Below are 27,450 nucleotides of genomic sequence, written 5' to 3'. Positions count from 1 at the left end.
CGTGTTTCAAGGTGATTTTAGGTAGTGGTGGCTGAGTGACATAACCCTGCCCCTAACCCCGAACCTTCAGGAACAGGTTGGCTCCCTGGTGCCTGCAGCATCTCAGGAGGGGTGGGCCGGGCTCAGGCCCCTTGCCCCACACTCAGCTAAAGGGATGGGGAACCAGACACCGGCAGAGGCGGACAGCGGGTGTGGGCGTCCGAGGACACAGACCCTCTGGGACTTCGCATTCACCTCGGGGAGGAGTCCCAACTGGCACCAGGCAGACTGGAAAGCTTGGCTGACATCTGAACTCCGTTTATATCAGCAAGAGCCTGGCGCCAAACGCCCGTCGCTGGAGGAACGGGTGGATACAGGCATCTCGTGGTCCTGCTGCTGAGACGGGGGTCGGGGAGGACGTATGAGGGCGTGGGGGGTCTCATGGGTGTTCCAGGTGTTATTTTATGGGTTAAGTGACCCTCTGTGGACGTCTCTGGGATCCAAACCGTGACCGAGGAGCGTCTGTTCGGGGAACACGTGTATACCAAGGCCAAGAGCAGGTGGCGGTGCTCTGCTTGCCTGGCGAGACAGGGCCGTCTACCTCTCCCCTTGGGGAAGAGGAACAGCGGCAGGCACCTCTCTGCGGTGGAGGTGGGGGGCCCCGCCCAGGACACCGGCGCCCCCTGCAACCATCCTCACAGGCCGAGGCCTGAGGAGCAGGTGCTTCAGGCCTGGCAGTGGGGGTGTCCGTGTGCAGCCGCAGGGCGAGCCTCGCCACAAGCCCCCTTGCCGGCTCCGGGCAGGGGACGCACAACAGGACGGGTGCCCAGAGATGCCTGTTCTCAAACACTTACCACTGTCCCCAGTGTCAGCGAACCCCGGCTGCATTATAATAGCTCCCAAAGAGGCGTAGTTTTACGTACGCTGACAGTCAAGATCAAGTACACATCTGAGGGCAAAGACTGACGTTTTATTGGATTTGGCTTTGACGAGCGCTGACAAACCCTGCAGACACGGGTACAAAACGATTGTAAACGAACAGGCCCTGCCAGCAGTCAGGAAAATTCAGAGAAAACGCACACACACCAGTCAAGAGACAGGTTCAATTCCACATTCCTTCCAACACCAGCAACTGCTTCCCGATTTTCTTTATGCTTTTCTTTGTGCTTTCAGTTCAGCAAAAGTTAGAAAGGATAATACATTTGCAAAGTGTGATACCAAATTGTACAAAACTGATCAGTCCTATGGGGTAAGAGGCAAGATGATCACTTTACAAAAGACTGTAAGATCACCAGCATTAATTTAAATTATTTCCCTTTTTGGACTTCCAAGTCCCCCTGGCAACTTTAGCTAGGAAAATAACATGCATCCAATAGAAAACTGGTATTGTAAAGACATTTTCCTTATGTGATACATTCTTGGAGTGTATGGAATGAGAATTTTAAAAAACTGTATTTTTTCTTTCTTTGTTGCCAACACTTAGGCGTTAGAAATAAGCCACAGTAAACCTTCTGAGCTTACCCACAAAATGGAGTAAGTCAGGACAGAATCAGAGAAGGAGAGATGGAATCCAAGACACACTGTCACTCCTGGGCTCCGGGCCCCAGGCAGGACGTGTCCAGGACGCCCCACTGGGGCCTCAGGAGCGACAGATGACATATCAGAGCGAGGAAGAAAGCCCCCACCCTCAACTGCAGGACCAACGAGCCGTTTTTGCCGTTGGTCTTGCTAAGACATCTTAACATCGTTGGATTATACGGCCCATTGGGCTACATGACCCATCCTGAACGCTGAAATAAAAATTGTTAGAAAAATAATCTGGCCAAGGATAACGAAACAATTTTTGTAAAAACAAAAAGTTAAAAACATCTGAGCACTCAAACCTAACCTTTTCACACCATCAGTTTTGGTTTCGATGGATCCTATCGAAGGCAGCACACTACAAACCACGCCACCACCACAAGGTTATGACTACCTAACAGCACGATGCTGAGGCTTGCTTTGCTCGCGGCCTGATTATGATACAGCTCTGTTAGAGAGCGGGCCAGGAGCAAAGCTCGCACGCCCTCCTTGCTCACCAGGCCCCCGCAGGCCGGCCCACCTGACCTGCAAGTTGTCAGCTGTGGTCTTTGCAGAGGACCCCACCCTGATCACGTGATCGAGGAAACCAAAGTCACATCAGCCCTGCAACCCCAGTGAGGCCGTCACCCCAAGTCGCAGCTGGGACCGCCAAGGCGACGCCGGGGTCCTGTGCTGGGGAGGAGCCAAGGGGGCTGGCTCGGGCTGTGGTGAGAAACTGGGGCTCCTGCACAGGGGGAGGGAGAAGGCCCGAGGCCCCCTGAGCCAAGAGCTGAAACTACGTCCCCCGCAAATTCTGCACCACCTCCTTAGGGCTGTAAACTCCAGACAGAGCCGGGAGGGGCCCCAGGGCCTTCTCTAAGGTTGCGGGGTCTGTGTCCCACCTGCCACTCAGGCTCGAGGGACAGACACAGCTTCCCAAGACAGATCAGTCGCCTCGCCAGCACTGCTCTAAGCTGCACTTCTGTGTTTCCAACTGAAGTCTGAGCGCCGTCCACCCGATTGCTGTAATTAACTAAAATTAGAGCTTTATAAAAATCTGTAAGTGCAAGCTTCGACATTGGAAAAAAGGGAGCTACGAACAAATAAATAAGCAGAGACAATTCTTAAAGGCTGCTTCTTTTGCCTTCTAGCAGGAACCCAAGTTTCAGACACGGCGGCCGCGCCTCTGAAGACGTGAGCTGGGACTGGAGATGGGCAAGCTGCTCTTGGGGCCGCCAGCCATGGAGGGCGCGGCTCACACAGCACGAGGACCCGGGCGCCCAGGGAGGACACCCTAGGCGGGCCCAGAGGTAGGAAGCCAGGGAGGAAACCAGGCCAAGGCAGAGGGAAGGAAGTGTCTGACCCCCGAGGGCAGAGGCTCTTCTCTCCGCCCCAGTGCCCCCGACTCGCAGGGTCAGCCCCGCTGAGCACGCCCTGCGAGCGCGTAGAAAAAGCGCGGTATTGCTGATGTGCTTACGAGTCACCTCTACCCCAAACTGCCAAACGCCCCCGAACACGGGAACAAAGCCCTACATGCGTTGAAAAAGAAAAAAGACAGACTGTTAGACCCAAGACCACCAGAAAACCAGCCTCGCTTGGCGGTTCCACACGCGCTGGGCGGGGCTGGCGAGGAACTGAGCCCCGGGATGCCACCGCGCGCATCAGTGCAGGGGCACCGGGCAGCGTGCTCTCAGCCCATGGGCCTCGCCGCCACAGCCGGAGGCCCCGAGGTCACCCACGGCTGGGAACACCCGGGGAGCGGAGAGCTCGAGCACGAACGTCGTCTGCAGCAGCAGCTCAACCCAGATGCCCGTGGCCCCGCGGCTCACCCAGAACCTCGTACACACAACTCATGGGAATTTATAAAACAATAAAAAGGCCCCACTTTTAAACGTTATAATTTATAGAATACTCTGTACAAAAGCAGTCTGTGAAAGGACTGACTACCCTAGAAGAAGTCTATAGCCGTCGGCCTCCTCTTTGGCGTGCCGGTCAGCGGCTTCTTGGTCCCCAGGGGCGTGCTGGCCGGTGAGCTGCTGGGGGTCTTCAGCACTCCGTGGAGGGGTCTCTGCTCAGGGTTGAAGGCCACCCGGGAGGGGCCCGTGGGACTGACCAAGATGCTCTTGTCCGTCTTCTTGAATTCTGCCCCGGATGAAAGCAAGGCCACAGGTTAACAGGGTACGCACGCCTCCCTCTGTCCTGCCGGCAGCGCAGGCTCCCGCAGGCCCCCGAGCTGCGTGCTCACTCCCAGGCAGGGTGGCGCCCTCGCCAGGCCCGCAGAGAGGGCCCGAGAGCCCGGGAGGAAATGGAGTCACCAGTGAGGCTCCTTCCCTCGGATGACTTTCATCCTCCTCGGAAAACGCCCTGAGGCCACCTGCACGGACGTGGGGGGAGCGCCAGGCGGGCCAGGTCGCGTGGGGGGGGGGGTTACGGAACATGGGCACTCGGTGAACCCCCGGTTTGGGTCTGGGATGAACCCCAGGTTTAGACAGTTGAAGGAGCCTTTCCTTCCTGGTGGATTTGTTCCCCCCATTTTCTCCAGCGCAGAAGATGAGCGCTTCACAGGTCCTCTCCAGACAGCCCCACCCTTCTGCACGCATGCGAGTGCACACACACACACACGCACGCACGCGGGCACACACACACGTTTACTTGTGGTCCCTAAAAACAGCCAGGACCTAAACTCATTATGTACTTGTAAAAACCTTGGTTTCCTCCTTTGAAAGACAAAGCAAGGCCAGTGAATCACACCCGTATGGAAAGCGGTAGGACAAGTGTGCCCCTCTTCCCCCCTCCCCGGGCAGGCAGCCTGCAGACCTTCGCGGAGGCAGGACAGACCGCCAGGTGGCGGGCCGACAGGGCTTCAGAATCAGGGCAGGCAGGCCTGGAAGCCGAGGCTCTCCCGGCCGCCCCGGGAGCAGCCCAGCAACGGGCCCAGGCCCTCCCCGCCCCGCAGAGCGGACACCGACTCACCCGCCGTCGTGTTCCTGTTCAGCCCGAACGTCACCTTCTTGGAGCTGGACGGCGTCCTGTGTGGCTGCAGAAGAAAACGACACCGAAAGGAGCAAAGGACACGGCCCAGCTGCCCCGAGAGCCCACGGTGGCCGCGTCGCAGGCCCAGCACTGGCGGGCCAGCCCCGCTCTGCAGTAACCGCCTGTCACTGGGTTCCCGGGGAGGAGAGCAGAGCAAAATCACGGTGTTTGAAACCTCCCGGGAACAAGAGGAAGCTCACCATTAACTCCATCCACCTCGTCCCAGAGCCCCGCCGTGACCTCGTAAGGGGAGCGATGGGCCCGCTCCTGTCACGGAACCTGACTTCTGGGGGCAACGGACGGGCACTTCCCAACTTCTCGTGCAGGAGGACTCCAAGCGGATTGGATGTTCTAACAATTCATCAAAATTAAGTAACTGCTTCCTATCTGACAAATTCCTAGACGTGTCCCCACTCTGCATTATGAAGCACTTTATCGAATCCTTCTTAGAATCCCAAATCTGTGAATCCCATAATTCTACTTTATACCATTTTTGCTTTAATATCAACATTTTGAGAGGGACTTGGCTTGTGTGAGTCTTGAGTCATTGAACAAATATCCCTAAGATTCCTTAAAAGAAACACAGGCCGCGGCCACCCTGCCAGTTCGAGTGGGTGCTATTTAAATGTGAGCTCGCCGGGGGTGTCCGCGCAGGCCAGCTCAGCCCACCCGCCACAAGGGCTCCGCCAGGGCCTCTGTCTCCTGGACGTGGACTGGACGCACCCCCAGCGGCCCGGCCTGGGCACCCGGCACAGCTGGCCCTGCCTTCCTGAGCCCTGAAACAGTGACCACCCTCTCCCACCACCACGACACGCTCTGACCGCTCCCCTCGTGTCCCAGGCAGATCTGTGGACCCAGACTCTCCAGAGCTTCCGTCCCCCCCTTCGCTGCCTAGTCCTGCGACTTCTCGGACACGGCACCCCAGTCCCGCCGACGCGGAACGGTGTCACCGACCACACCTCAAGCTCCCCGCTGAGCCCTCGGGCTGCCCGGGGCCGGAACGGCTACCTGAACAAGGCTGGCACGCCGCGAGAAGCGGCAGAGGCCAGAAGTGGGGCCCGAGGCCAGCGCACAGAGCCCCTGTCTGCGCCTCGGGTGGTCGTGGTGGGCCGGGGGGCAGAGGGACAGCGGGCGGCAGGGCGGGGGTCGGGTACCTGCAGCCCGGGGCCTGGCGAGGTGGCGGCCCCGCTGCCCTTGGCCTTCCTGAAGAACAGGGGCTTCGGGGAGGAGGAGGCATCAAACTTCACGAAGTCCCTCTGAGTCCTCAGCTGCTTCCTCAAAGGGCTGAGCGCCCCACCGCTCCCCTGTGTGCAGAGGGGCGAGACGGGGGTCACACCCCCCCGTGAATGCAGGAAGCGAGCGGACACAAGGCGGGACCCACTTACCAGCTCACCCCAAGCCCCCCGTTTCCTGTTCCAGGTGTGCGAACACCTCGCTTCCTGAGCAGACGCCACACACACACGAACGCCCGCCTCCCCACGCTGGCACCATGCCGGCGGCCAGAGGTCTACCTTCTCAGCCACGAGAACCATTTTTACCCATCTTCAAACTTATGCCCATGTTCTGAAGATCTCTGCCTTTCAGAGACCATCTACCACGCAGTAATTCACTCTCTCGTTGCTGATCAGACATCACTGCCCACGGACAGTCTGGCACGGGAGGGAGAGTGAGGCCACCAGGTTCTGTGGGTCCGTGACAGGCAGACGGAATGTCCCCTGGATGTTTCACGCTGACAACCCCACGGCGGGCCCCGCTCTATTCCTGGGGTCTCAGGGGTCTGGCAAGCCCAAGGCAGCCCACTGGTGGTTTCGGCAAGTCCCTGGTGTTCCTGGCCAGGACCCACGGTGTCGCACACATGGACAAGACACGCCACCCCTTGGGGAGGAAAACCTCCCCCGACCCTGTGACTCATTTAGCAGCCCCTCCAATCCTCTCCGAGGAGGGCTACCAGGGGCAGAGAAATGAGACCCGAAGAAGGAAATCCCTCTGATATTCTTAGTGAAGAAAGAGCATCAGTGATAGTGGGTGAAGGGCAGAGGCCGCAGAGCCCAGAGAAGGCGACACAGCTGACACAGCACTCAGGGAAGGTCTGAGGTGAGAAGAGACTTCCTGAAGCCCGTCTGCACGCCCTGCTTCCCTGGCTCAGACTGGCTACGGACCCACTTAGGGATCCTGCACTGTGAGGCCCGGAAGCAGCGAGTAACCCAGTCCACACAAGCTCTGTAGACAAGGGCCTCGATGTCATAACTGCTGCAAAGCAGGAGATGCAGACATGCACGCTGGGCAGGGGTCAGCTAGCCTGTTCTGGAAAGGGCCAGGGAGTAAACGATTCCGGCTCTGCAGGCCGTGGGGTCTCCGTCACACTCCTCAGCTGTGCCGCGAGAGGCAGAAGCAGCCAGGTCAGCGTGGGCACCGCTGGCGGGCTGTGTGCTAGGGAGGCGACGCCTGCCGACCACTGGCACAGACGCACTGCACGTCCAGAGAGGAGGGTGTGAGACGCAGACCTAGAGCCCAGGTCCCCGTCTATAGGTGGCTCTAGAGATCCAAGTGGACAAAAAGCTTTTTCACTGGAAACATCAGTGAGATAAGAGAATTGGGGCTTCTGCCTTTGCCAGGACTGGCCACGAGTTGAAACAGAAAAACGAGATCAGCGTGTGACGGAGACACACACCTGCCTGTTTATCTGCTGGGACTGGCCACAGGGACAGGTCCCCAGACTGAGGCTGGCCCCGCCCTGGCCTCCGCGGAGCCAGAGGGGTGGGGGCTGGGGGGGACGCAGAGGAAGCCACAGAGGGGTCACTGCTTGCTCCCTGGTAGAGGTTGTCCGGAGCCATGACCGCTCCCTGGGCCCGGGGCTGGCTGTCCCCTGTCCTGCCCATGCATGCGGCTGAGCAGGTACGGCCCTGACACTCCCGCCCGGGAGCTCCAGCCCCCTGCCCTGGGCCCGGCCGCCTTACCAGGGCCTGCACGAGCTTGACCCCTCTGTGCTCCGCCCACTTTGACATCTCTTTCACTTTCTTCCTCTTTTTCAAAACGGCAGCTTTCTGAGCAGACAGGTTGTGGAGGTCATGGCCGCCGGACTCCCTCCTCCTTTTCTTCAGCTTCCCGCCCTGGGGCAGGGTGGCAGGGCAGTCCCCTCTGTCTGCTGGGCTCGCTGGAGGGGGCAGGGGCAGGGGCCAGGCCAGCGTGGGCGGGCCGCCGCCGTTGACCAGGAGGGCGCCGAGCTCGCGCGTCCTCTTCAGGACCGGGGCGCCGCCAGCCAGGGCCGCTGCCTCCGGGCTCTCCACCTGGACCCTCAGGCTTCTCTTCCTCAGTCGTCTCCTCCTGCTGTGCACGGAGGCGGGCTCCGAGCCGCTCTGCTCCCGGGGGCAGGACGTGGCCACCGTCCCCAGCTCAGCCGCACTCGCCTCCTGGGCTCTTCCGGGACCGGCCTCCGGCTGCCGGCTGCCATTCTGCTCCGGGCACGTGGCCTCACCACCGGGCCCCAAGTGTTCAGGCCGGAGGTGGTTCTTCTTCTTCTTTTTCCTTTTTCTCTTTGGAACACTGCCTGCGCTCTCCTCTTCCTCGGCAGCAGAGAACTTGGCTCCTAGAGACACAAACCAGTCAGAGAGCACCCCGGTGCCCAGGCCACCTGGCCAGCCTCGTGGGGGAGCGCAGGGCAGGTCCCCACGGTCTCCCAACAGGTCCTCCTCTGCGCCCTCGGGCCCCACGAGCTTCCTCACCCGGCCCCACCTCTTCCCTGCCCCGGCTGTGGCCGGAAACCTTCCTAAGCCCTGCTTTGATATAAATGCATCTGAAATAGTATTCCGATTTCTACTAATTTGCAGGCCCAGGCCCAGTAATGAGACAAATGCTCCGAAGGGCAGTGTCCACCCAGCATCCCCCTGTCCCCACCCACTTTCTCCACTAGGAGTCAGTAAATGCCTTTACTTTAGGGAGGCTGCACCGTGGTTCCACAGGAAACAGCAAAACACTCGGACAGACTTTCTGTCTCAGCCCCTCAGAGCGACGGCTTCCGCTCTGCGATGACCCGTGTGGACGGCAAAGGCAGTCCCCGCGCCGCCCCCCTTTCACCCCCGCCCTCACAGACTGCGGTCTTTGCGGCTCACCTTTCCCTCTTTCCATGTCCGTTTTCTCCAGAAGTTTGTTCCCTTTCTTCTTATGCCTCCCTTGACTGAGGCTTTGGTCATCTTCGTCAGCAGAAGCGTCCTCAGCAAAACTGAGGTGTGAGATACTGCCTGCTGGACACCAAAGCCCCTTCTGGTCAGCTTTCTGAGACCGGCACCGCTCTGTCCCCAGGGCCTCCGAGCCATGCCCCTCCCCACGTCACGTGGGTAGAGTTTTAACACTGATTTCTGCCATAAGGCCCTCACTACTCCTCCGACCCCAACCCGAAAGCTGGGACACAGGAAGTACAGACTTAAAAACGCTTTGTGGGGTGTTCCCTGGTGGTGCAGTGGCTAAGAATTCGCCTGCCAAAGAAGGCGACACGGGTTCGAGCCCTGGTCCGGGAAGATCCCACATGCCGCGGAGCAACAAAGCCCATGCGCCACAACTACTGAGCCTGCGCTCTACAGCCCTCGAGCCACAACTACTGAGCCTGCGCTCTAGAGCCTGTGAGCCACAACTACTGAAGCCTGTGCTCTGCAACAGAGAGCCACCACAGTGAGAAGCCCGCGCACCGCAACGAAGAGTAGCCCCCCGCTTGCCGCAACTAGAGAAAGCTCGCGCGCAGCAACGAAGACCCAACACAGCCAAAAATAAATAAATAAAAATTTTTAAAAAAGCTTTGTGGATCTCTCAGCTGAGGCAAGGGACTGCAGACGTGGGGTGACGCCCTCCACACCTCAGCCAGGTCTGCAAGGCCCTCCAATTCTAAGCTCCCTGTGTGCACGAGGGACGGGGCAGCAGACCATCCACTTGGCTCAAATGTAACCAAGCTCACAGGCAGCAGCTTCCCCTGGGGGACGACTGATCACACAGCAAATGAAAGGGACTCTGAGGGATCAGCTTGTCTTCTTCATGAAGAATCCACCCCGCCCCAGGGGCTCGCGCCCGCGTCTGGCTCCGCGCTGGCCTGGACGGGGGTGGGCGGCGGGCTGGAAAAGGCCCAACGCCGGGTTCCTGCGAGGGCCTCTGCTCAGCTGAGCAGGCTAATTTCTCATGCTTTCAATTCATGTCTCTCAGTCCTGTTTTTCAATATTTGGCACAACCGCCCTCTGTGGGGTCCACGCTTATTAAGAACATCACCGATTATAATCTTCTCATTTTCCTCACCTTCAGAAAGATCTTGGAATCTGAAACAGAAAACAAGAAAGCTTCCTAGAGAAACCCTGTCTTTCTGTCTCCTGTAAACATATGCACTAACCTTTTAAAATATAAGTGATACCTGTCTTTCCTTAAAACAAAATCTTTATTGAGATATAATTCACATACTAAACAATTCACCCATTTAAAGTGTACAGCTGAATGTTTTATTATCAATATATTTTTATTGAAGTATAGTTGATAGGCAACGTTACTAATTTCTGCTACACAGCAAAGTTATTCAATTATACACACATATACATTCTTTTCTTACATTCTTTACCGCTACAGTTTATAATACGACGTTGAGTATAGTTCCCTGTGCTATACAGTAGGACCCTGTTGTTTTCCATTTTACATACAGAAGCTTAGAGGGTAAAGCAATATTGGGGGTTTGTTAACTCAGCTTCCTTCTTTCCTAGAAGGGGAGGTGGAAGAGGAAGGTGGTGTGAGGCAAGGGCGAGAAACAAAGGACAAAACTCCCTCAAGTGTCATCATATCATCAACGACACGAGGATCTCAAGACGTGTCTTGGCACACCCAAATGAAACGGAGAAATTAAAATCTTCTTCTTGTTTCTGAAGGCTGAAAAAGCTTACATCTCTCTGACATTGCGCTCTCTGCTTTGTTCCCAAGTGGACACAGCCTAGCCGTGTTTTGCTCTACACGACTAATGTATTAGAACAAAAAGAAGTGTGAGCCCTGTGCCGTGAGGGCCGTGTGCCGTGAGGGGGCGAGTGCTGTGAGAGGCCGTGTGTGTGTGTGTGTGGGGGGGGGCGTGTGCTGTGAGGGGCGTGTGCTGTGAGGGGGCAGGTGCTGTGAGGGGCCGTGTGTGTGTGTGGGGGGGGGGGGGCGTGTGCTGTGAGGGGCGTGTGCTGTGAGGGGGCAGGTGCTGTGAGGGGCGTGTGCTGTGAGGGGGCAGGTGCTGTGAGGGGGCGTGTGCTGTGAGGGGGCAGGTGCTGTGAGAGGCCGTGTGTGTGTGTGTGTGTGTGGGGGGGGGGGCGTGTGCTGTGAGGGGGCGTGTGCTGTGAGGTGGCAGGTGCTGTGAGGGGCCGTGTGTGTGTGTGTGTGTGGGGGGGGGCGTGTGCTGTGAGGGGGCATGTGCTGTGAGGTGGCAGGTGCTGTGAGGGGCCGTGTGTGTGTGTGTGTGTGTGTGGGGGGGGCGTGTGCCGTGAGAGGGCAAATGCTGTGAGAGGCCGTGTGTGTATGTGTGTGTGTGTGGGGGGGGGGGCGTGTGCTGTGAGGGGCGTGTGCTGTGAGGGGGCGTGTGCTGTGAGGGGGCAGGTGCTGTGAGAGGCCGTGTGTGTGTGTGTGTGTGTGGGGGGGGGCGTGTGCTGTGAGTGGGTGAGTGCTGTGAGGGGCGTGTGCTGTGAGGGGGCGAGTGCTGTGAGGGGCGTGTGCTGTGAGGTGGCAGGTGCTGTGAGGAGGTGTGTGCGTGGGGGGGCGCGTGGGCTGCACGGCAGCGCTGGGCAGCAGACAGGCCCGCGTCCAGCTGCGTCTGGCAGCTGGGAGCCCGGGCCATCGGTCGCCTCCCCGTGCCCCAGCTAACTCATCTGTAGGTGGGGCAGTGACAGAAGCCGCCCTGTGGTGCCCTCCTGAACATGAAACGATTTCTGTGCAGCGCTCAGAACTGGGCCGGCTCAGTGTGCGATCAAGTTCAGCTGCTGCCTGCCGTGAGTCACAAGCCCCGGGGCTGCGCAGTGAATTACCTGAGTGGTGGTGATGGTGTCACAACCACACCTCTGGCAGACAAAGTGGGAGCTGGGGGCGGGGGGGGGGAAATAGCTGAACCGCTATCCCAACCACACTGCAATTTCTTGATTAGCAGACGTTACGCGTTCTCCACAGGCTTCCTGCTACATCATCACGGAACAGCTAAGAGGTGGGTTTAGCTGCCTCTGCAGAATGAACTTGAGGGGCAGGGGAGCGGCTGTTTTTACAGAACCTTTCAGTTTATGTGTGGGTACTGCAAGTCTATGAGTAATAATATTATAGGACCGAGAAAAAAGGGAAGCATGGTGACAGCTCATCTCATGGCAAGAAACAAAAGGGCCGGACTTGAACACGAACGATGATCAGGTGAAACCTTCTTCCCCGATCACTTACTTTTTGATTAGCTTGGAGAGACGTTTCCTGTTGAAGGGAGGGATGTTCTTCCTGTTGGTTATTTCCAGGAGTCGGTCGGCAACTGCCTTGTAGTCAAACTACGTGAGAAGAAAAGCTAAACATCAGCCCGAAGCACAGCGCTGCCTGACTTGGAAATCACATCAACCAGACAGGAAAGCCAGAGCTCGGGGCCCTGGAAGCATCCCGGACAGGACGGTGCACACGGCACGCCTCAGGCCTGCCAGCCAGAAGCTAGGCGCTGCCCTTGAAAACCTCCTTCTATCTGTTCTCAGAAGAAGCTGGTCTGTATTTGTTCTATTTCTTCTTTCTGAGAATTCAGCTGGGTGTGCTATGCTGTTCTGTAAACTGAATCTAGATGTTCCATTTGTACTTGGTATCGTAGTGAGCCTCCTTTATTTGAAAAGTACCACTGGGCTCCCTTTGTTGGACGGAACAGAGCAGATCTTAGTAATTCAGGCCAAAACGAAGACTGACATCTTTCAAATTGCCGTCATACTTAAATCTCTTTGTCTCCAATAAGCTCATTACAAGAAAGGCACCAGTGACTGAGGGATTAAAGAAAACCTTACGCATTAGGCATGTGGTTTAATCAGCTCTGACCCTAATTCCCCAGCAGCCAGGCGGCTCCACAGCACACCCATATTCTACAAAAAGCAACACCTGCTACCAACCTGGAGAAGCAGCCCGGCGTCCTCCACGCCTCCGCCGCCGCCCCGTCCGCCTTCCTCAGCGACTCCCTCTTTTCTGCAGTGATATCTGCCCAGTGCTATCAAGGAACACATCCACAGACACAACTCAAATACATGGCCATGGCTACCCCCAAAGGAGCCACCCACCATCCAATTAGGTGCCTCTTAGTGAAAAACAACATTTCTTTTTCTTCTCTTTAAAAAAAAAAAAATTTATTTATTTATTTGGCTGCGCCAGGTCTTAGCTGAGGCCCTTGGGATCTCGCTCCCCGACCAGGGATGGAACCTGGGGCCCCTGCACTGGGAGCTCGGAGCCTTGTCCACTGGACCACCAGGGAAGTCCCAAAAAGAACATTTCTTTACAGACAAAACCCTGCAAGTACATTTATAAAATCTCCCAAAGATGTTTTGGATTTTTAGTCCTGGGACACTAAAAAAACAAAAAACAAAAAACACCTGGGAGAAATCACACATTTTTGCCTTTTAATTACCTCGTAGACAAAACCCCACTGTGGAGTGCAGTGGAGGTGGACAGGAAACCTGTGGGCCGGGGCTCAGGCCAGTGGGAGCAGGGCAGACGGGGTCTGTCCCTAGTCTCAGGAAAGCTGAGGCCGTGGTGAACTCTCTACAGTAGCACACTGACTCTCAGGGGGCCGCCTCAGGAAACACAACAGGCTGATGTTGACGTGACTCTGGCATTTAAGAAATAATCCAAAGAGCATTATAGCTCACGGAGAAGCAGGTAGAAATTACCATTGGAATCACACAAGCTCTCAAAGGTGTCCCGTCTCTGGAATGTGGCCTCAGGGCAGAGCCCGGAGAAGACTTGGCGGGCCCCACAAGCATCTGATGAAGAACCTGGGGGGGAATCTTGGGAAGCGCTCAGGGAAGAGGGGGAACGGCTCTAGTTCAGACACAGACATGGCGGAAGGAGAGGGCCAGGGCCAAGTCAAAACGTGCTCAAGGCCGTTCAGTGAGTTGTCACTCGTGCTGAGCTTACAATCAGAATATCTTATCTTTCCTTTTTCAAAGATTTGTCTTTTCCTGACTAAACAATATATAATCATTGAAGAAAACTTAGAAAAAACAGACAAAAGTACAAAGAAAATAGAAATCACCCACAATTTTGCCACGCAGGGCTAGCTCTTACCGCCTTGGTGTACATCCTTCCAGATACATACGTACGTGTTTATATGCATATGTCTAAATATACAAATCAGGCACCTTCTACACAGAGTTTTTTGGTCCTGCTATAAAAAATTTTTTTAAATTATATTTTCTGTATTAGTTTTTGAAAACTTTCCTTTTCAGTGGCTCTAGAACATTGCAAAAGCGTGGGTACAACCTGAACTAGCCCTTTACCTGACACCGTGGCACCAAGATGCTGAAAACCAACGTGAGTTCTGATGAGGCTGCATTTTAAATGCCCCACGCAATTCCCACGGATACAAACAGCACTGAGAACAGGGTCCATCCACAGTGGTTATTTATACACCCGAAGAAAAGGAACCCTGGAGGAACTCGGAGACAGAAAGGTGAGCTGCAGAACAAGCATGCGTTCCCAATGCAACAGTAAATCAGGTCTCCCGTCGGGGACCCTCTTACAGACACAAGGCCACATTAAGATTTTTAAACACATCAAAAAAACCGAAGGAACTCCCTGGCAGTCAGGTGGTTAAGACTGGCTAACACTCAGTGGTTTCACTGCCAAGGGCTTGGGTTCAATCCTGTTCGGGGAACGAAGATCCCACAAGCCTTGCTACGCAGCCAAAAAAAAAAAAAAAAAAAAAGCTGAAACAACAAAAACACACAAAACCCAAAGCAACGGCAACGAAAATGACAAAACCCTCGAAGAAAGCCCTGCGACCCTGGGAACTGCAGAACTGTGCACGAGCCCCAGTGTAACCAGGGGCCCTGGACCCGAGTGTCTAAACACAGCCCTACTTCCTTTCTCAGGCGGGGGCCAAGGCAGAGGCACCTCTGATGAATTCCAGGGTGTAGTCAGTGAGCTGGCAACAAATGTATTAAAAAGTGTTCCTCTGAGTGAACCTTACCTAAGAAAGACTTTTCAAGTAAATTCTGTTACCTGTTTTCTTTCTACTGATTGCTTTTCTCCACGTCATCTCATTTCCAGACGTCTCTTCCTCAGAGAGGTCACTGTCACCCACTTTGGTTTTCTGTTCCTCGACCGTCTCTTCAGGTGCAAAAGGAGACTGATCTACAATGACTTCAAAAACACCCCTAGCTATAGTCTGTACCAGAGTCTGGCTGAGGGCGGAAGCACAGCAGAGAGAGTGTGGTTAACAGTCGGCCTGGACTTGGTTCCCTAAAGGAGCACAGAGGGCCGGGAGGTGGAGGAAGTCACCACACACCCCGTCCAGCCCCCCGGGGACCCGCGTTTCTAACCACACCCCCGTGCCAAGCAGCTGCAGCCGCCAGGGGCCAGCTCGGCGCCATGTGCCAGGCGGAGGGACCGGGGGTGGGAGGAAGCCCGGGCGATGGGAGGGCGAGGTTCCTGGAGCCGCTGGGGGCCCAGCCACGACTCAGAGCTTCCTTCCAACGCCGCGCAGCTGTTCTTAGCTTTGCAGGGCCTGTGCGCCATGCTTCACCTACAATTTTACCACCACCTCCCATGACGAAGCACCAACCGAAGCAGTAAAGTCACACGCGGACTACTTACTCCTTAGTCTTGGCGGCCACCTTGCAGAATGGGTCAATAAACTTGAGGTTCTGATCGGCCAGCAGCTGTAATTTAGAAAGAGGAAAAACAATGAGGGGGAAAAAGAGCCTTTCTCCTTTCTGATGTGTCCTCGAGAAAGGAACCATTCACGTTTCTCACACAGCCTGCATCAGACCAACACGTATCTCACAATACCCGAAACACACTCCGCTGAAGGTCATGGCCGCCATCCAGCCCGCTGGGCATCTCGGCGCAGTGACCAGAGAAGACTGCCCCTCCCAGCATTCCCAACACATACTCCTTCCTCCACAGAGAAGTCCTACTCAGACACTCCCAGACACTAAGGTGAAGGAATTAAAAATCAAATGTTCACCGCAGAACCCTCGTGGAAGAAGAGAGTAAACCCCTGCTCCTAATCCCAATTCAGATCGTCACCGGCGTGCTGAAAACTGTGTATTTCCTTTCTCGCCCTTTGTCTGTTCACAGACGAATATATACTTAAAAAGCCACCCACGTGCCCAGCTCTGTCTGTGGCCTCCTTTCCCTACTGCTTTTTATTTTTATTTTTTGGCTGCACCTCATGGCTTGCGGGACCTTAGCTCCCCGACCAGGGATGGAACCCGTGCCCCCTGCAGTTGGAGACGCCAAGTCCTAACCACTGGACCACCAGGGAAGTCTCCCTACTGACTTTTTAAAAATAATTAATTAACTAATTTATTTTTGGCTGCGTTGGGTCTTTGTTGCTGTGCGCGGACTTCCTCTAGTTGTGGCGAGCGGGGGCTGCTCTTCGTTGCGGTGCGCAGGCTTCTCATTGTGGTGGCTTCTCTTGTTGTGGAGCACGGGCTCTAGGGGCGCGGGCTTCAGTACTTGTGGCTCGCAGGCTCTAGAGCACAGGCTCAGCAGTTGTGGTGCACGAGCTTAGTTGTTCCGCGGCATGTGGGATCTTCCCAGAGCAGGGCTCGAACCCGTGTCCCCTGCATTGGCAGGCGGATCCTTAACCACTGCGCCACCAGGGAAGTCCCCCCTCAATGCTTTTTAAAAACTCGACATCACAAGCATTTCCTCATGTTACACAATCCTTCGCTGGACTGCATAAGCTGTTCTCAGTTCTGTTGTATAGATTGCCGTGCACACCCTCACTGCATAAATCTTTATCCACATGACCCATCACCTGCTTATGGTACATTCCTAGATGCGCGAAGAACTACGTCAGAAGAAAGGCTGACCCACCCGCGCTGCTACTGTGGCTGGTAACCCTGAGCGCCAGCCAACAGCATTTCCACCCCCAGCTCACAGAACATTCAGGGCAGGGCCAAGGCCCTGCCTGTTCGGGGCAGCTGTGGCCACGGTACACTGCCACAGGGCGTCTGCCCACTTCTTACCTCTTTCCCTCCCACCTTGGACAGTTCATCCAGATAGATATCGATGAAGTGGAATTTCACTCCGTTCGGAGACTGACTCTCAGGATGCAGGATCTCCTTCATCAAGACATCCAGGAAAAGCTTGATTCGGCTACAGGAAGCAACACACACGGTTCTGTTAACCCCAGCTGCCAACATCCTCTCTTCCCCCAGAGAAATCGGCAACGCTCTCGTGCCCCCCTGCTTAACAAGCAGTGCGAGGCGGAAAAGGTTTGACAACCACTGAAACAAGTATAAGATGCTAACTGCCACGTGTGCTCAGATCTGCTGGATTTGAAGTTCTTCACGCGTAAGGATGTTTTGCTCTTGGTACGCAGAGTGGAAGGCATGGACCAGGCAATTCAAACTTGTTAATTGAAAGACCTGAAACCACACTATTGCCTTCAAAGTTTTAAGGCCCCCAAACGCTAACCCGTATAGTTTACCAACCTTTCTTCCCAGCCGTCTCGCTTCAGAACTTCAAAGGACTGCCTCAGGACCAGACGGATCAGCTACAGAGACAGACAACTCTCGTTACAAAGAAAGGGAAAGTGAGAAATACTCATCAGCTGAGCAGGATGACGGGTAGAGCCTGCATCCCCAAAGTGAAAAAGCTTCCGCAATAATCATATTTAGCTTCTAGAACAAAAAGATGGTAACTAAGGATGCCCAAACAAAACAGACGGCTCTGAGCGCATCTTCCAATGTGCTCCGCTGGTCGCCTTACCGTGCACTGCACCAACCAACCCTGGCACGGTCCGCCAGCTGCCGCCCGCCCCCGGCCCCGAGTACAGGGGCTGTGGCCCTGCCCTCACCATGTGGTACTTGTCCAGACGCAGCCCGTCGATGTCTGGCCACTCCCGGTTCACGGTTTGCCAGAAGGTCTGGATGAACAGGTGCTCTGCAGTGAACAAGAGGCTCTGAACGCTTGCTTTACAGGGTACCATGCTACCACACAGCAAGAAAGTAACGAAGGGAGACAGACTAGGATGGTTTATTCAGTCTTCTCAAGAATTCTTGGGCAGCTAGAAAATCTGGTCAGTAACTAAGTGCGCCCAATAACTTCTTTTACATTTACATAAAAGCTTATTTTAGTAACAGGAAGGCTGGTAATATCTTAATGTTCAACTCGAGTGCTGTCTGGAGAGTGTTTCATCATCCACTGCCAAGCCACGTTTCTGTTAAAAATCGAAAGATTTCCTGAGCCACAGCTACTGGCCCTTTTCAAAGCCCATCTCTGCCTAACGGTCAATCCAAAGCCATTAATTCTGATGAACTCTTGGGGGATCCACGTAGAAACTCGGCTTTTTTTTTCATGTTCGGTGTCAGCTGGGTGAGGTCTAACAAAACATTCTAGCTTTCTCTTCTGAGCCATGAAATCGGCACGTTTTCACCCCAAATAAGTTGGTTTTTTGGCTTTACTTCTTTTTGCACAATTCTCTCCTGATATATGAAAAGCTACGGTATACTCCATGTGTAGTTCTGGTCCTTACGAGGTCAGCTGAGACCCTGCTAAACTCCAGAGAACCACTGAGGGTTAATAAGGCCAGTGGATGGCTGTGTTCTGAGGAGGGCTGAGCAAAAGAAGCGGATTCTGCTTCCTCTTCCTCTGTAACTTATCAAAGCCTGAATGTCTCAGAAATAATTAATTCCTCCCTTTGTTTACTCTTTTTGGCCAAGAGGGGTTACTTTACAGCTTGTTACCCGTGATGACCTTAAATGGCTCTAGTCTTAAGGGGGATAAGCCATCCTCTACACCCCGAGGTTACTGCAAACACCAGCATGTTCACACACAGCCTCTAAGAGTGCTAAAGTAACTCAGGATTTGGAAACTCTGGAGGACTGCTATTTCTTAAAATATTTTTTTGAAATTTCTGAGATGCCAAATGTGGTGTCCCACAGGACACCTCCTCCGTCACCCTCTCAGTGTGTTTTAACAGTTTCCCCATGGGACGGTTTGTCGCCTGACATTTACACGCTAGCAGCCCAGGTTCGCGTGAAGCTAGCCCATTGGAAAACGGAAACTTTGAAGGAAGGAGAAGAAACAGTATTGACTAGATTTCTTAGGCAAGTTACCAAATCTGATGAACAAGGAAGTGTTGAAAGTCATGAAAACATCAGGACTTACGAGCCTCTGAGCTGTTAACAACATGGATGAGTTGGGATATAGTGTTCGCTAGCTCCTCCTGCAAAGGCGGGGTTGGGGAGAAACATCGGGGTTATTACGCGGTACCACTGAGACGACAGCATCGCGGCCTGAGCGGAGGGGCGTCTCTAGCTCCTGTTCTCAATGTCACTTCCACTAAGAAGAGTGTATCTGGATATCTGGATTTCGTCAAATGTGAAATTCCCAATTTCGACGGACCGCTGTGCCAACTCAGCATGCCCTTGAGAACTGTCTAAGCCGCACGTTTACATAAGTCACCTCCAGCTATGCGCTCAAATGACCTACAGAAGAAATGCACTGGCTGTCAGCAAGTCCTGGCTGTCAAAATACAACTTGAATTGAGATTCCATCCAAACCCCCAAGTAATGGAAACACAGGTGCCAATGAGGGGGAGTGGCCGGCAGGCAGACACCGGGACTGTCACTCCACGAGGCTCCGTGTGGAACCAGGAAGTCCTCTCGTTGGCTTGCTCAGAGACAGGCTGCAAAGGCAGGGTGGTGGGAAAGGTTAAGGGCATCCAATGCCACGGGAAGAGCCCGTCCTGCTGAGCCACACAAGCTCGCTGGGGAGAATTTGGTGTCTCGGTCTATGAAGAAACCTGCCTTGGGGAGTGTCAACAAAATAACTGTTTATGAGTTACAGAAGGAAAGAACAATCCCTGTCGATACTACCTGGACTCAAGTCTTTCTTACGCATTTTAAATGAACTCCCAGACTTGCAAGCGATATTCCCTTTTATCTGTTTTCATCTGTTTTCTTCCTCCACTAAAGCTGTTGGTTACTGTTACTTTGAATGTAACTTGAAAATATTTTGCTCCGCTATCCTACTCAAAACATGTTCAGTGGAATAAAGGCAATAAATCAAAGTGAGTCATTACACAGCTTAGGGGAAGTGGCAAAGCTGCATGGTAAAACCCAGCCGAGTAAAACCTACCCACGGTGTGTCAGGGGGCTGCGAAGAGCATCTCCTAAGGCTGACCCTCTACTGCTACAAAGGTAGGCCTGGTTTACACGTCAGAACAGAGCTCTTAAAGAGCCTAAACCATCTTCTTTGATGGTTTTGGTGGCGGGGCTCGGTGTGCTCGGCAGACAGGGGTCCGGGTGAGCACGCGCACCAGGGACAAGTCTCCACCGCCTTTGCGGGTGAGGCCATCAGATCTGGGGCCGCTGCTCACTCTACAAAGACCCTGCCCCCAGCATGGGGGCCGCCCAGTCCCGGGCACCCGCTTAGCTGTGGCAGAGGTGGGCCTGGAGCCGGGGTAGCTCACACGATCTTGGACTAGTGCCATGCTGTTTTTGACCACAAATAATAAAAGATATAACCGAAACTTTAAAATAAGTAATGTAAATAAAACCTACCGTGGAACCTAGGAAACTGTGACAGAGAAATAATAAATCTAATTTATGTGTCTTCTTTGCTCTTTGAAGAGTTAATTAACCTCACTGCTTGCATCCCTTTCTATATGGACAAGAGGTCAGAAAGTGATCCCTTGAAGCAATGGTTTTCAGTTTGTTTCTGTACATTAGGGATGGATACAGCACAAAATGGGCAGGTCTCTTATCCACCTGTCATATGACAAAGGGAGCTGTAGGTTACCTGTAGAAGGGGTTCATCCTGCACCCACAGGCAATAGAAGAGCCCTTTCCATATTTTTAGAAGTTCTTCTTGGCTGAAACCTCCTAGAGGGTAAAACAGCATAAAAATCTTATTTTAGAGTCCAAACATTTCCTTTCTAAGTTTAGAACTGCCACGTAAGCCGTGAAAATAATACTGCATACGTTTTCATTCTTTCACTTGCAAATGTCTTTTTAAATCTGAAGCATACATTTTCTTGCTGTTACAAAACAAACACACATAAATTAGGCAGTTTTATCAGCTGTGGGGCAGGGCGGTAGTGGTGGCGTGTTCTTATTATCTGAGGAAAGAAGCAAATGTCATCACAACAAAACATTAACTAATTCAGTGGTCATTTACGAGTTCCCCCAAGTGGCCCTCTGCCTAAAACTAGCACCTCACCCTGCACACTGGTCTTGCAAAGCAAAATTGCAAATCCTACAGAAGATGAGGGATTTGCTGAAGTCCCGTACAACCAGCCCAAGGAAACTGGCAAAGCTTTGGGATAGTTTTGCAAAGATGACCCTTTTAAGGATCGTACGTTCGGCTGTACCTAGATCTCCCTCTCTCCTGGCTACAGTTTTCATTTACTGGGCAAGCGTAGTCTTGTTTTAAGTGGCATCACCCTGGTCAGCCTCGTTCTCACTAATTATTCAAGACCCCCACCTCTGCCTGAACCGCCTATGACCAAGCCACATGTTGCACACAGACTTCTGTCTCCTGGGTGGACCCCAGGTGTCAGGGAACAATTGCTGAGTAACATAAGAACCCACAAAATCAGGTAAGTGTACGCCCTTGCAGTTTCCAAGCCTATGGAGAACAAACAGAATCCTCAAGCCTGATGCCTGTTACAAATGGCCATTATTAACATTTCACTGTAAGGTACTAGGAAGAATCTTGTGGAGCAGCAAAGGATAAACTAGGTGAACGTAAACAAGTATGTATTTGGAATCGATGCGATTTCGATACTCCAAAGCATAACTAAGTTAAAAGTGACAGAGATCCCTTGCGATAGAACGAGGGTTATTTATTTTATTCAGAGTACGCTTTAGAGCTTTGTAGGTATTGATTTCCAAGTCACTAAAGACCTTTCTCATACCAACAATTTCATTATAGTGCATTTTGATCTTTGTGATGGGCTCTCACTTCACCAGAAACTACAGTAACGTTGGTTTATTAAAGCGCCTTTCCTTTAGGGGTCGGGCAAACGATGTGCCAACTGGGTTCCTCCCCGTCTTGTAATAAACAAGCCACAGCTGACTGCACGGCTACAGTGTAAGTGATGAGTTCCACCAGCGCACAGCCAACTGCAGTCACGACCGTAGTAACTGTCATAGTCACCTGTGTTTACAACCAATCGTGTTAAGACTAATGAATTACTGGATCTGGGCAAAGATCATCAATGGCTGCTAAAACATTAGGTGAAAAAATATCGAGGAGCGTTACAATGGATGAATCAGACCAACAACACCCAAGCCCATTAGATGTCCCGCGTGATGCAATACGAAAAACACAGCATCACTTGTTAAGTATTCTCTCAAAAACGAAAAAGCTAATCTATACCACTTCAAATCTTAACTATTAATACCAGTTTGCAGGAAATACAGGGGTCAGAGGAACAAGTCAAATGAGACCATGGGATGCAGCCAGCAAAACCCCAGGTGTCGGAAACTATAGGACAAATGACCCGGTTCCTCCAATGAATAAACTGCAAGGGAGAAAAAGGTGGATAAGCCTGCTGGAATTTCAGATCAAACGCAACGGGTGGGTCTTGTCTGGATTCTGATTTGTCATAAAGAATCTATGGAATGATGGGAAAAACTCAACAGATAAGGTGTGATAATGGTGCTGTGGTTAGGTTAGAAGGGTCCCTATCTTAGAGATACATACTGAGGTGTCAGGAGATGAAATGAGATGCTGGGGATTTGCTTCCCAAGAATCTCGTGGGAAGGAGGAAGTGGGCCGATTAGACAACCCGGCCAGGTAATTAATAAATACTGAAGCAAAGTACTGATATTTGAAATTATGTACTTGAAATATTCCTTAATTAAAAGAAGAAAAAAAGAACTGCATGAGATTATCAAAATGTTATCACGGGCTGTTTTCTTTCTTCTTTTTACTGTTTAGAAGACTCATCATAATGAAACTGGAAAAGCACGACCACTGATGAAACAGGACTTAAATGACACCAGTTCCTGCGTGAGGCTTGGGACTGGGCATCCTTGTTTTTACCAAGCAGCTACACGGTCTCCCCCTCCAGGGCTGCCCCCCTTCAAGGCAGGGCTGGGCAGGGCTGGGCAAGGCTCACCTACGTGGCGGCAAGCAGCCAGCTGGGCTTATGCCAGAGCAGCAGGAATCCCCTTGCCCACGGGGCTGGCGCGAGAATGGGCTGGCCATCCCACTGCTGGTCTTGTTCAGGCCTCAGGAAAGACTCTTGATCTCTCCGGGGAGACTTGCGGAGAAGGCACGGTTTGGACCCTGCCACACGGCTGGGAGCCTGTCTGAGGATGGAAGCATCGGGGGCAGCAGAGTTGTCTGCAGAGAAGCTGGGCTCTGGTACCATCAGTGGAGCGCCCGCATAAAGCTATGCTTTGGTTTTTTCCCCTGAAAACTAGTGTGGCTTGGATATTCTGTCAAGTTCCAACTGAAAAAGAGTCCTAACCAATAAGAACATTTATGGCAAAAAAGTCATATACTGTATCAGAGTACACAGCTGAAAGTGGCTTATTCACTGCTTCCCAAACCCAGTGCCCCCCGCCCCCCCGGGATCACTGCTCTCTGCCTGGTGGCATCTTTCCTGTGTGTGTTTACACAACACTCATGTGTGATACAGAAACGCACAGGTGTGTGTGCTGAAGCTCAGAAGCCTCTTCACTTAAAAAGAGCACAGTGTGTACTCATCTCCGGATGGCTTCTCCAAGGGCAGCAGCATGTCAAACCACCTCTAGGTGATCATGTGAGGTACTCAAGCGTCGCTGGATAACCCACACCTGTACCGGGCAAAGGTGTGCTAGGAGGCACTACAGAGGCCTTTGTGAGGGAAAACGGCAGATTTCGGCAAAGTAACAGGTGAGAGCAGATCCTGGACAGCGGGCGGGAAAGGGGCTTGGACGTGAAAGCGTACTCTGACTTTCATCCTACGTGGAGCAACGAAGTACAGCGGAAATGAAGCACTTGGTAGGCCCTGGTCCGCTCCTTCCCGGCTGTCCCTCCCAGAAAGGCCTTGAGCCTCCTGTTCGTCACCTGTGACACGTGTCAGGTTCATGCTTAGGGTCAAAACTAAGTGTACAAACGGGAAGCACGTTGTAAGAGCAAAGCACTACGCGGTGGGCGGGTATCACTGTGATCGTCCCAGGTTCTCTACCCATAGCCTAGTAGAGCGCGTCTCCCTTAAAAAACACCTGTTTCCAACGTTTTATATATATATATATATATACATACATATTTATATATATAAATCCCTCATTTTCACCCAGGAATTTAACTGGTAAAAACAAGGTACCAATCTTTGAAGCATGCAAAGCAAAACAGAGAAATGCTCATCATCTAATTTCCTTCAAGACCCTGAAGATGAAGTACGACACATCTGAAGCAGTTCTGTCCCACAATTGCTTTTGGATTTGCCTTTTTTTCTTGGGGGCTGAGTTTCTTAAACTTAATACAACTAAGTTTCTAACAATTATATAGGTTTAGTTGCTTCAGAATGAATGAGGTGAACATGAAAGTGAGACGTGGATACAGCAAGTCCAACAGCTCCTCTCATCACGAATCAGCCCAGGAGGCAGCTTAGCTGGTAACACGTGACCCCACACCTGTGTGGAAACAGCCACAGCTCCCCGTTTCTCTAACTACTGAGTTGAGAGACCCCAACCCTGCCAGTATGAAGAAACACTTGTTTCCCCCATTACTGCCGTTGGCTCTAAGACACCATCAATTATAAGGTGTACTGTTATCTTACGTGCTGCCAGGAGAAAGCAGGAACGCAAACGAAACGGTCACAAGGTTGATTTTAAAATTTATCCCAATTTTGGATGTTAAATGCTTAAAGCTGCAGAATGGATAAAAGAGGCAGAGATGCTTGTCTGTTCTGTTCACTGCTGCACTCCCAGTGCCAAGAGTAGTGCACGAAATAGTAATAGCACAGAGGAGGCGCTCCACACGTTTGCTGAATATATGAACGGATAAACAGGGATGAAATGAGCCCTTGTGAATAAAACCATGGTTATTCTACAACTGTGAGTGATCAACAGGAACACTTAAAGTAGCAGAGCAACACTGAGTGGCTTTAAGTTCTACAAAGATTTTCAATTTGTTTTGGAAATCACGAAGCTCTCTCTGTTGCTAACAGACAGCAAGAGTAAAATTTCAGACTGCCTTTACTATGCCGAAGACGACACAGAAAACTTGGGTCTGTCAGTGAGATTCGCTGTCAGGCCAAGTTATTTCCAAACTTGTGTTTCTATTCTGACGAGCACAGCTGTGGCAGATAATTTTATTGAATGTCTAGACATTCACTTTGCAGTTACTTTTTGGAAGGCCCGCTACATTCCCTGCAGTGTGGGCGTGGTGGTGAAGAGGAGTACAGGACAAGTAACTCAGGTGGAATGGCGCTAACCAGACCGGACCCCGGGCACTGGTACATACCCCCGGCCTCCTCCCCCAGCATCACCTTGGCATTTCGGACCCTGAGCCTGTTCACCAAAGGGGTTTGAGCACCAGGCTCTGTCTGGCTGCCTCAGCCCGAATGTACTGCATCTGGTCCCTCTTCTGTTCCTGTACACAGGAAGGCCCTCGTATGTCTGGATGTGCGCCCACTTCCGGCTAGGAAAACAGACGGAGGCTTACAGTGTTTTGGGGGGAGAATGGCACATCTACTGATAATACGAAACAGCATAGCTAAGCGCCACAACAGAGACATACTGGATATCTCCAAATCCCAGAGGAGCAGGGTGAGGTGATAGGTAAGGAATTTAGGGGCAAGCGATGCTGAACTGAAAGCTGGGAGTGGATCAAGGCTGGGAACCTTTTCTGAGTGACCAGGAGAAGCGAAGGTAGAGGTGCTAAATGGTGTGCTGTACACCAGGAATCAGTGTGGGGCAGTCACACAGGGGCTGAGGTGGGGAGAAAGAGGACAGATCACGGTCCGCAGACCTGGAATTCCAGGAAGGTGCTGATGTGATCCAGCTGTTTTAGGAAGATGAGCCCAGGCTGGTTTGTGGAGCATGGGTTCGAGGGGGGCACAAATGGAGTTGTTAGATCAGCCAGGAAGTAAGCAAGTGCATAAGTCTAGATGAGATGGAGGGGCCTTCAGTCAGGGCAGAGTAATTCAGGAGAGGAGACAGGGAAGACCAAAGGACAGTGGATGCAGGGTGCAGGGAGAGGATGAGGAAAAGTAGTCCAGGCCACGCACGTGTCCAGCTAGAGTCTGAGTGGAGGATGGAAACTGGCAACCAAAATAAAACAGCACGAGAGACTTCCCCGGCAGTCCAGTGGTTAAGACTCCGCCTTCCAGTGCAGGGGGCGTGGGTTTGATCCCCAGTCAGGGAACTAAGATTCCGCATGCCAAAAATTAAAAAGACCACGGGCAGCAGACAAGCACCAGAAGAGAAGGTTTTGGAGGGAAGAAAATGAGTCACTTTTGGGCATTCTGAGTTTGAGGACGTGCAGGTGGAGACGTCAGGTGAGTAGGGCATATCTGAGCTGAAAACAGCAAAGGTCTGGGATAGAAGGTTAAGGTTAGGAACCTCTAGCATACATGGGATAAGAACAACTTAAATCTGTCGGGGAGACCCCTAACAGAATCGAAGTCAGAAAGCTTGGCTTCATTCCTCTTTCCAGCAGACTTCCCATGAAACTGTATTTTCTTTTTCCTAGGTAGTCTTTCGTGATTTCTTGTCAAAATAAAACAAACTAAGGATGTCAGTACAGGGATAAATGATATCAATTCTTTCAAATAGACTCAAAGTATTAATACTAGCAATAAACAAATCAGACTTTATCTTAGTGCAATAAAAACCTCCGCTGCGTACAGTAGTTCATGCCTTCAAGGGTTTACAGATCAGGTAACAAAATCCGTCAATGGCTCCCCACTGAAGTTAAAATCCAAACCACAAAAGCCCCGTGTGACCTGGCCACTGCCTACTTGTCCAACTTCATCTGTTAACACCCTCACCCTCTCTTACTGACCTTCCAGCTCTTCCCTGTCGCCTCCTCTCAGACCTGTTGAACGCCACCCCGAGAGTCCTGTGGAACAGCCTGTATAGAGGAGCTCTCTCTTTCCTTGGTTTTCGTTTTCTTTACCTCACTTATACGAGCTCTGTTTCAGTTATCTATTCCTCCCTGGATTTCCCGGGACAATTTCCTCGAGGGTAGGGTTTCTATCTTCTCTCCTGTAACCCCAGCACCTAAAGATGTTGGTCAAGTGAGGACGTAACTCAGTGAAGAGCGCACCAGAAGCAAGCAGGAGAGTCCGCTGATCCAACATGGGATCGGATAGAACGGGTCTAATTCTCAGCTTCCCCACTCGCTGTGACTTTCGGCAGACCACCTAACCCTGTCGGCCGCAGTCCCTCAACCGTAGAACCGGACGAGACCCGGCAGGAAGCGGACACAGAAGCACATGCAGGAGTGCGAATCGGTGCCGCACGCCCCCCCCGCTCCGCCGGCGGCTCCCCCCGCCCGGCCCCCCTCCCCGCACGCCCCGGCCCAGCCGGGGCTCCCCAGCCCCCGCCGCCATGTGCGCGGCGGACAGCCGGGCGCCCACCTGTCTCCCTCTGCGTCTTCACGCTGATATACTGGCGCAGCTTCTTCACCGCCCGATCCCGGATGCCCTTCTCGTGGGACGCCAGGCGCTGAGCGAACTGGATCTCGGCCGGCTGCATGGCGGGGGCCATC

General features: G+C 52.8%; 1 protein-coding gene across 3 annotated transcripts; it reads right to left on the bottom strand.

Moving 5' to 3' along the window:
- Positions 1-205: 205 nt before the first annotated feature.
- RRP1B (ribosomal RNA processing 1B) lies at positions 206-27,449 on the bottom strand (the record flags this gene model as incomplete). Of its 3 annotated transcripts, XR_013828301.1 has the most annotated exons (17): positions 206-372; positions 834-3,681; positions 4,513-4,576; positions 5,727-5,876; positions 7,530-8,158; positions 8,682-8,813; positions 9,850-9,869; positions 11,986-12,083; positions 12,678-12,772; positions 14,782-14,963; positions 15,376-15,440; positions 16,758-16,887; positions 17,226-17,287; positions 17,591-17,676; positions 18,904-18,961; positions 20,539-20,621; positions 27,320-27,449. XR_013828301.1 is itself a non-coding variant. In XM_079921244.1 (16 exons), 16 exons carry the CDS (start codon positions 27,447-27,449, stop codon positions 3,488-3,490), a joined length of 2,178 nt encoding a protein of 725 aa, XP_079777370.1. In that variant the 3' UTR covers positions 558-3,487. The 3 variants fall into 3 exon arrangements, 2 of the variants coding, with proteins under 2 accessions (XP_079777370.1, XP_079777371.1); XM_079921244.1 differs by lacking the exon at positions 206-372 and having other exon boundaries at positions 558-3,681; XM_079921245.1 differs by lacking the exon at positions 206-372 and having other exon boundaries at positions 558-3,681; positions 8,682-8,810.
- Position 27,450: the final 1 nt, after the last annotated feature.

The sequence above is a fragment of the Stenella coeruleoalba genome (assembly GCF_951394435.1).
Source record: "Stenella coeruleoalba genome assembly, chromosome: 5".
NCBI classification, from domain to species: Eukaryota; Metazoa; Chordata; class Mammalia; order Artiodactyla; family Delphinidae; genus Stenella; species Stenella coeruleoalba.
Note: the sequence above shows the minus strand (reverse complement) of the source record. Positions and strands in the feature narration are given on the sequence as shown.